At 43.7% G+C, this 10121-nt stretch overlaps 1 protein-coding gene across 29 annotated transcripts in view; it reads right to left on the reverse strand.

Annotated features, from left to right (window-relative positions):
* Positions 1-9741, reverse strand: part of cadpsa (Ca2+-dependent activator protein for secretion a) — a 585960-nt gene extending 576219 nt beyond the window's left edge. For 4 of the 29 annotated variants that reach the window (XM_043708249.1, XM_043708250.1, XM_043708231.1 and 1 more), the window contains exon 1: positions 9082-9734. In XM_043708249.1, coding sequence (XP_043564184.1) covers positions 9082-9417 — 336 coding nt within the window. In that variant the 5' untranslated portion in view covers positions 9418-9734. Of the gene's footprint in view, positions 1-9081 lie in introns of all 29 variants that reach the window. The other 25 variants (XM_043708252.1, XM_043708238.1, XM_043708237.1 and 22 more) reach the window with 12 other exon arrangements.
* Positions 9742-10121: the final 380 nt, after the last annotated feature.

Consider the following 10121-nt stretch of genomic DNA (forward strand, 5'->3'; position numbering starts at 1 on the left):
TGAGAGAGAGAACACGCAATATGAAAGGGGTATATAAACAAGGAGATTATAGATAGCAGGCCAGGACAGAGGTTAATTAGAGCGAACAGTAAGAGAAAATGGGTGAGCTGTACTGAATACATGTCTGATATTGGGCTGAGCTGTATGTGAAAATGGGTGACTGTGCTAAAAACAAACTATGTCATTACAGCACTGGTGTGGGTTAGATAAAAAGCATGGAAAGAAAGAATCAGGCTCTAAAATTTATTGAACTCAATGTAGAGTGCTAGAGGCTGCTGGGTCCTCAAGCTGAAAATGAGATGTTGTTCTTCCAGCTTGTGCTGAGACTTGCTGGAACACTGCAGCAGAAATGTTGGCGTGGAAACACACTGGTGTGTTGAATTGGCAGGCAACTGGTAGCTTTTATGGACAGAGCACAGGTGTTCTGCAAAGTGGTCACCCAGTCTACTCTACCCAGAGTAGAGGAGACCACATTGAACAGAATACTGGAGACTAGATTGAGTGAAGAGCAGACAAAGCATTGCTTCACCTGGAAGCTGTGTCTGGGGCTTTGGATGGTGAGGAGGAAGATGAACAGACAGGTGTTACATCTTTTGCAATTTCATGGGAAGGTACTGGCCAGGTGTAGGGAGGTGGTGTGAGTGGAGAAGTAGTGGACCAGGGTGTCCCAGAGGGAATGGTGCCCATGGAATGCTGACAAGGGAGAGGAGAGGAATGGTTGTTCTATCCCGTTGGAGCATACAATCCTTTGGATGTCGAGGTTGGTACGTGGTAAGTCAGGACTGGGGGAACCAAATCATTGTTGTGGGGGAAAAGGCAAGGGCTAAGGGCAGAAGTGCAGGAGATGGTCAAGTACAGCTAGTGGGCGGCACGGTGGCACAGTGCTTAGCACTGCTGCATCATAGCGCCAGAGATCCGGGTTCAATTCCCGCCTCAGGCGACTGACTGTGTGGAGTTTGCATGTTCTCCCCGTGTCTGCGTGGGTTTCCTCCGGGTGCTCCGGTTTCCTCCCACAGTCCAAAGATGTGCAGGTCAGATGAATTGGCCATGCTAAATTGCCCGTAGTGTTAGGTAAGGGGTAAATGTAGGGGTATGGGTGTTTTGCGCTTCGGCGGGTCGGTGTGGACTTGTTGGACCGAAGGGCCTGTTTCCGCACTGTAATGTAATCTAATCTAATCTAATGGCTCTGTCAGCTGCAGAATCCTTGGTTGAGGAAAAAGGTGGACGTTTCTCAGGCCCCCTTGCAGAAGGCAGCATTGTCAGAACAGATTAGACAGCGACGGACAAACTGGGAGAATGGGATGAAGTCCTTACAGGAAGTAGGGCATGAGGATACAAAGTTGAGCTAACTGTAGGAGTCCATGGGTTTGTACTGCATATTGGTATCCAGTTTATACCCTATTGTCGTTCACAATGTGGCCTCCTCTATATTGGGGAGAGGAAACACAGGCTGGGTGATCATGACGGGGAGCACCTACATTTTGTCTGCAAAAATCACCAAGTTTCCAGTTGCTTGCCACTTCAACACACGACTGTGTTTCCACACGAACATTTCTGTCGCAGTAGATCTGCTGCAGGGTTCCAGTGAGGTTAAACACAAACTCAAAGAACATCTCATTTTCCGCTCGGAGACCCTGTAACCTCAACATCAAGCTCAACAACTTTCGAGTCTGATTTCATCCTTCCAGTTTAACAATCCTGTTATGACATTTTTTTTTTTAGATTAGATTAGATTACATTACATTACATTACAGTGTGGAAACAGGCCCTTCGGCCCAACAAGTCCACACCGACCCGCCGAAGCGCAACCCACCCATACCCCTACATTTACCCCTTACCTAACACTACGGGCAATTTACCACGGCCAATTCACCTGACCTGCACATCTTTGGACTGTGGGAGGAAACCGGAGCACCCGGAGGAAACCCACGCAGACACGGGGAGAACGTGCAAACTCGCCTGAGGCGGGAATTGAACCCGGGTCTCTGGCGCTGTGAGGCAGCAGTACTAACCACTGTGCCACCGTGCCGTTCACATATGTTGCTTATAGCACAGTCATCCATTCCCACATACTCCTAGGTCAATTATATTATATAGGTTGCATTCAGTGCAACTCACCCATTTTCTCCTACTCTTAGCTTTTATTCTCACTTGTTCAGCTTTTCCTCTGCCCTAGTCTGCTATCTATAATCTCCTTGTTTAGCTACTTTATCACTCTATCTCTGGACTCCACCTCCATCTATCTGCTCACCCCTCCCCCCTTCCCCCCCCCCCCCNNNNCCCCTCTTCCCCCCCCACCACCACCACCACCACCATCCCAACCACCCCCAACTTTGGCTTCAACTTAAATACTACGCTTTCTTAGCTGATAGCAGTTCTGAAGAAGAGTTAATGGACTCGAAACATTAACTCTGCTTTCTCCCCACAGGTGCTCCTGGACCTGTTGTGTTTTTCTGAAACTTGTTTTTGTTTCAGATTTCAAGCATCTGCAGTTCTTTATTTTATTTTATTTTAATGGCTGACAACCGACATCTGGGGAACTCAAGTGGAAGAAAAAGTCAATCATCCACATGGTACTTCAGGCTGATGTTTCAGCTTTATCTTTTGTACCAGTGCGCTGGGCTCTGTCATCATTGAGGATGGGGGATTTTTTTGGAGCATCCTCCTCCAGTGAGTTGTTTCAACATCCACCACCATTTAAATACAGCTCTAAAAATTATTTCTGACTACCATGGAAAGCATTTGTGAACTATAGGCACTAGGGCACACAGTTAAGAGATGAAAATGTGTTGCTGGAACAGCGCAGCAGGTCAGGCAGCATCCAGGGAACAGGAGAATCTACATTTCGGGCATAAGCCCTTCTTCAGGAATGAGGAAAGCGTGTCCAGCAGGCTAAGATAAAAGGTAGGGAGGAGGGACTTGGGGGAGGGGCATTGGAAATTTCCCATTTCTGTCTTTGTTCACTCCTTTCCTCAGCAATATTTTGTGTTTGATTTTGTCTACTTTCTGTGGTTTTATTTACCCTAATGAAGAAGAGCATATCTTCTCAACATCACAACTATTGATCTCACCCTGCTTGGCTGTTGTATGGAACCCCCTACGTGTTAACCCCTTAAAGCCAAATACATAACAATATTGTCAAATTTGATGGAATTTTAATGCATTTACTTTAGGGGAAATTTGGCATGTTAATATGCTGCAGTTTTTCTTATCTGCGATGTTTTGTGTTATGTTGCTGAAAATATTACTGATGAAATACTTAGCAGTTGTAGTAAAATCATGCGTATACTTAGGATGAAGAAGATTATGAGTACCACATATGCTTGGTCCAGTTCTTGTTGGATTCATTTGGATATCAAAGTTGAAACTTTATTGCTGGAACAGCACAGCAGGTCAGGCAGCATCCAGGGAACAGGAGATTCGACGTTTCGGGCACAGGCCCTTCTTCAGGAATGAGCAGAGAGTGTTCAGCAGGAGAAGATAAAAGGTAGGGAGGAGGGACTTGGAGGAGGGGCGTTGGAAATGTGATAGGTGGAAAGAGGTCAAGGTGAGGGTGATAGGTCGGAGTAGGGTGGAGGCGGAGAGGTCAAGAAGAAGACATTTCCAACTCCCCTCCTCCAAGTCCCTCCTCCCTACCTTTTATCTTCTCCTGCTGAACACTCTCTGCTCATTCCTGAAGAAGGGCCTGTGCCCGAAACGTCGAATCTCCTGTTCCCTGGATGCTGCCTGACCTGCTGTGCTGTTCCAGCAATAAAGTTTCAACTTTGATCTCCAGCATCTGCAGACTCACTTTCTCCTCGATAGAAATAGAAAGGTCGAGGAAGGGGAGGGAGGAATCTGAGACTGTCCAGGTGAATTTGAGGTCATGGTGGAAGGTGTTGGTGAAGTGGATGAACTGTTCAACCTCCTCGTGGGAGCACGAGGCAGCGCCGATACAGTCATCAATGTAGCGGAGAAAAAGGTGGGGGGTGGGGCCAGTGTAGTTGTGGAAGATGGACTGTTCCACATATCCTACGAAGAGGCAGGCATAGCTGGGGCCCATGCAGGTGCCCATGGCTACTGCTTTCGTTTGGAGGAAGTGGGAGGCAGTTAAGAGATGTAAAGTAACACCCTTAAGGAGCAAAAATGTGGGCGAGGGATCCGCAGGTCCGAACAACATTTGCTAAATATAGACATTTTTCAGAGCTGAACTGATACTTTTATGTAAGCACTATGTTCATAATGATTGACAGTAATTTTGTCAGAAATTCCTTTGGCTTTTCCAATGTTCACAGTTATCTGCCCCATTTGTGATTTTTTAATTTAATATAATCTACAGTATCTCAATCAATTTCATGTTTCATACAAAATTTGTGGTACACCCAATTTGAGATCATACTCTGATACAATGGGTTGCATATTTTCCTTGATTCATTTATGGATGTCACAAGTTATGACATTGTGTGAATGCAGTTACACATCAAGGACATGAAGTACGCTGAAATCTGTAGTTAGCACAAACTGATTAGAACTGAATGAACAGTTACATAGTCTCCCTCTAAATCATAACATTGTGCCGTTATAAAGAAAAAGAATACAACATTATAGATTTCCTCCAGCTTCAGTAATCTGTACTTATCTAACCCTGGCCTCTTTAGAATCCCCAATTCTAAAATTGCTCCATTACAGCTGGTTCTGTCTTCAGTTGCCCTGGTGCAAAACTTGAACTTTCTCTCTACACTTTGGCATTTCTCTCTCTTGCTTTCCTCCTTTTAAGACCCTTATTTACTACTTTGATGAAGCTTTGCATCCTGAAGCTTGGCATTTTGGTGACTTAGTTGTCTTTGGGAATAGCCATGCCGGCGATTTACTGGGAAGATGCAAGAGATTCAGACCGGAGGATAATGGAATGTGCATTCATGATAACTCTGGATAAACTGTTAGTTTCCAGGCTTGGATGGGAGGTTTAAGGAAAGCCACGCTTAGTAGGCAGTTAAACTTTAATATTGATTAAATTTCAGAATAAACTGGAATAGGGGTCCATAGGATAGCAAAGTGGCAAGTCTATATGGAAACCAAGCTCATGTGATCATACTGCCAGGGAAATGGATTCAATGGGTTCTTAAAATGTTGAAAAACAGGGCAAAGCTTTCCCTCTAAGGAGGCAGCAAGAAGGACAAACAATCGGATGAGCTGGCCCTGGAGAAATGCTTGCCTGACCAGCACGGTTCGATGGGCAATCTTCTCAGCACAGCATCAATGAAGGGCCATCAATTGATGGCCACTTAAAGGCTTCAACTCACCACTGCCAGCAAGTGAGAACAGTAGCTGGTTAGGCTGATCTACCTGTCAGATTAGGCGAGAGGTAGGGAGGCTCCACTGGAGCACATGTGGGGCGTTGACAGGGACAAGAGGATGACTGCTGTGTGCCACACCCCTGCCCTTGCCTTCAATATTCCTGACCGCCACTCACCCCTCAGCTCTGTGAGATCCAAAAAAAAAACAAAAGACTTATCTTCTTACTGTTGGATTCTTTGAAGACCAGGTCTCCATGAAATGAGGTCTCAGAAGCTGCCAATGTTTTACTGGACAGCAGCTTCTAGCATGGCAGGACTTCAACATTGATGCCTATCATTGACCAACAAACTCACTATCTGCTCTTAACAAGCTGAGTAGAGTTTGATTCAGCAAGCTCTCTCATTGGTGGAGATGATGAGTCAGTTTCTACCATACATGCCTTCCCTTACACTAAAGCTGCAAAACGAAAAATCTCCGCTGCAGCCACTGTAATTACCCAAGCAAATATAATGGCTCCTTGAATATATTGAGATAAGAATTATCTACTTAAAAGATTATATTAGCAATAACCTGTACTATTTAACTGCATTTGTCAAAATAGAACAACAATAGCACTTGTAGAAGATGTTACTCCACATTTCTGAATGTATTCATGATTTTTTGCTCTCCGTACTTTAAAGGTGATAGCTTCTTTAGATTATTCTTATTACTGGAGAATCAGCAATTTTGTATTCAAAGAAGTCTACCTTGTGCTAAAAAAAGTGATCAAAAAAATCATCTTCCATTATAAGTACATGATAAATAGTTCATCTTCCATGCAGTTTTATTACCTAACATTTAGCTGTATTAGCCACTTCTCAAAACATTTAATCAAGAAAATATATCACAGATAAACAAGGACTATTTGTTTCAGAATTTCTACACTTCGCACATTGTTACTTTGCATTTTTGGAAGAACTGTGATGGATAAAAGGTACAAATATGACAAAAGTCAACTTTTCACAAAGTTTATACCCTGAACGTCAACTGTAATTTCATGGAAGCACTTCTACACAAAGGTTGGTAGAGGTTTAAATTCTTCCAAAAACAGAAGTTGATACTAAATGAAAGTTTGATAAGCAAAAAGGTATTAAATGAATATAGGCCAAAGGCAGAAATGTAGATTTAGGTCACAGATCAGTCATGATCTTATTGAATGGCAGAACAGGCTCAAGGGTTTGAATGGCCCAGTTCTGATCTTATGTTCCCTTTCCACAGTTACTGGTTGATTCAGATTGCAGCCTAAGCAAGCTGTCCTTCTCCAAGCTAGGATTCCAACTCTTTTCATTACAAAAAGCGATACTCCAAACTCTCAGTTTATATTTTGTGAAAAGCTTCTTCACTATTCAAATAGCCTCATAGCTGACTTGCCAGCCATGACCCCCAACTAAAATTCCTGCTGACAGTATTTATCCCCAAGTCTGTAACAAAACTACAATGGTTCTCAATTCACCAACAGCTCAAATTTAACATTTTCTTTCAAATGTTTAAAGCCCTTCATGGCTTTTTCCTTGTCTACCTCTCTAAACTGCTCCAATTCGCTACTCCAAACTTTTGGTTCTTACGATTCTGGCTTATTTTTGTACCTACCAATCTCTACCCTGTAAGTGATGCCTATACCTTTACTGTCCAGGGCTCCACACCAGATTCTTCACCCTAAAATCTTCCCATTCTCTCAATTTCTTTTATAAAACCATTTTGGACCATCTCTCCCAACATCTCCTCAAATGGTTTGACACTTTGTTTTCTATTATTGCAATTTTTGGAAGATTATTCTCAATGTATTGAAGGCATTTCACAAACACAAAGGGTTTCTGCTGCTTACTGAGCTAAAATTCTTAATACACAAATTTAAAAAATGAAAACGAAGCAATGATTTAGCAGTGAAATATTTTGCTCACTTGTCCTTATGTTTAAGATTACAATCAAACCTCAACAATTCCTTTAAATTTCCAATAAAACATTGCAACATGAATAATTGCAGAAACTAAATAGGTTTAGGTCATTTCACTTGATGAATTCTTGCAGCATTTTGGTTGGGTGAACGGCTGGTTTGCAGTGCAGAGTGACACCAACAGCACCGGTTCAATTCCCACACCCAAGGCTACCATGAAAGTCCCTCCTTCTCAACTTCTCCCCTCACCTGAGGCATGGTTAAGCCACCACCAGTTGTCTCTCTTTAACAAGAGAGCAGAGCTGCTCTATGAAGACCGGGTCTATGATGACTTTAGTATTGAGAGTGTGGTGCTGGAAAAGCACAGCAGGTCAGGCAGCATCCAAGGTGCAGGAGAACCAATGTTTCAGGCAAGACCCCTTCATCATAGACTATTCATTTTCTTGCTTTCTGCATGACAATTGGTATAATGAAGTCTTGAACTATCTTGTCATGCAAATCCACAAATATATTTAGAGACATATGCAAATATTATATGCATCAATGCTACCTTTTGCCCTAATAAGAGGAAATTACTTCTTGAGAATTTGAAATTTACACAGCCTTCAAATCGCAAATTTATTGCTCACGCCTTTCACACTTGTATACTTTAACAGTTAAATTACTTTCTTAACTAATAATTAATCATACACTACAAAATGTGGCATGCCCAAGCAGCACCTAACGTAACTGCTTACAGTTAATGCTCAGACTGAAACCAAGTGTGGAACAGTAACGTTCCTCCAGCAAGAAGAGTGTTTTCAGTCTCTCCACTTTCAGAGTTAAGGATCTAAATCAAATTGTAAAAACAAAATCGGAAGCAAATTAAAGAGATCCAGATGACAACTGTGCCAGGAGGGAGAGTAAATACTACATGCAATGCAGAAGGGTCGTCATCCCTCAACATGGCAAAAATGATCTCTGTTCGTACGGTCCATTCATGGACAGGCAAGAGCTGGTCCATAAATTAGGGAGTGCTCTTATCCGCACTTACATGTTCTTTAATTGATTACATACCAGCCTAAAGTAAATATTTCTGAGTTCAATACAATACGCGTGCTGATTTTGCAACGTATGACCAACTGACAGTGGGAGTAATAGCCATTGTCAGCGCCGCTTGGCGGTGACAGTAATCAATACACGGGAACGATAACGCCCAATGTCCTCATCGGAGTGCAGGTACTCTATGATTATTTGTCTAATAGGAGAGCGTTTCTACAAAATAGCAAAATAAGCCACATTGCAAATCGATCTTGGGTTTGTTTAATGGCATGGTTTTACTCCATACGCTGGTATTTGCAGCTGGACAATGAGAAAATACGTACATCTGAGAACAAAGGACAATTCTCAGACCTTTTTCATAACGGTGCATTTGGAATTAAGTTTTTTTGCATTATTGGACAGAGTTTGACCAGCTTGCAATTTCGAAAGGGGAGCCTCAAAGACAAAAGCCACCGCAAAGTTGTATTTAGCTCCCCCGCCATGATTAAAAAGTCACCTTGAACTGCTAATTATTGCCTGTATTTAAAGGGCGCAAGTGCAAGGAAGTGTCTGTGCCTGCAGACTGGCTCCTCTGGGCGCTCTGTAACTGGACGAGGACAGCTACCGCAGTGAGAAGCGAAATAAAGCACCCAGATCGATCAAATTTCCAGCACCCCCTTCGGCAGAGCGAAGACATCAGCAATGTCAAAAACTGCTTGCATTTTTTTGCCATCAGCTGATTAACACGAGGTTAAAGCTGTTGCAGAGGATTCCCCCCCCCCTTGTTAACCAGAAAGCTTGCTGATGTGTTGAGGCAGGATTTTATATATCGTCCTCCTTGGCTGGCTTACCTTTTGCTGCCTCCTCGCCATGTCTGTAGGCTGCTTGGCATTGAATGGGTAGGCGATGCATCTCATCACAAAGACATACAACTGAAGCTTTCTCTTCCTCTCTTCCTCTTCTTTCTGCAGCCTCTCGAGCTCCTCTTTCTCTTTCTCACTGACCACAGAGGGGCTGGGACTGGACGGCCGGATGCTGCTGCTCCGGCTGCTCGGCTGTAAGCCCCCGCTGCTCTCGCTGGTCCTGCTCGGGGACAACCGACTGCCCGGGGCCGGAGCCTGCACCTCCTTGCTCTCCTCCTCGACTATCTCCTCCGATTCTTCCTCGCTAGACGACGGATCTAACATTGTGGCGCCTCACCTGCTCACTCACTCGCACTCTCCTGCACTGAATAAACCAAGAGAAATAGCAAACTGCAGGCACCGTGCGAGTAAATAGAACAGAGAGGAAGCGAGCTGCCCTGTGCTTTGCACGGATTGTCAGCAGACAGGAAGCCGAGTGCTTACGTTCTTGTCATTTAACCCTGCTCTCACCGACACAAGGTATGAGGGACGTGCACAGGTCCGGGATCGAGGCTTAATTCATCCACAATCTCTCTCTCTGCCTGCCCGGTTCTATTAGTACAATGTGATGGTTGGCCACCACTTTACACTACAGGTCTGCAGCATAGATAGAGGCAAATATATTTATATATGCGGTGGGGGTGGGCACCTCTGAAACCAGCAAAGATTAACAGCTTGAGATTCTGATTCAACTCTCAATATTGTTCCAGCTTTTCACTCGCACTGTACTGGGGGGGAAAGGGGCGGGGTGACCACCCTTTCATCACCATTGGATTCAAAGTGTTGAACTGAGAAAAGGAAAGGTTCACTGATGTTGTAGAAGTTGCATCCCCGCTTTTACTTAAACCGTATTTATGCATATATAAGGTTCAAAAGGAAGCAAAAACATAAACGCAAGATAGTTTCCTAGTTCTTAAGAATAATATTCATTTGTGTTTTAGAAAGAAAAAGTCCACGATTTTGCCAGCAGACTGAAACTGGATTGTGTG

The sequence above is a fragment of the Chiloscyllium plagiosum genome, chromosome 18 (assembly GCF_004010195.1).
Source record: "Chiloscyllium plagiosum isolate BGI_BamShark_2017 chromosome 18, ASM401019v2, whole genome shotgun sequence".
Taxonomy (NCBI): Eukaryota; Metazoa; Chordata; class Chondrichthyes; order Orectolobiformes; family Hemiscylliidae; genus Chiloscyllium; species Chiloscyllium plagiosum.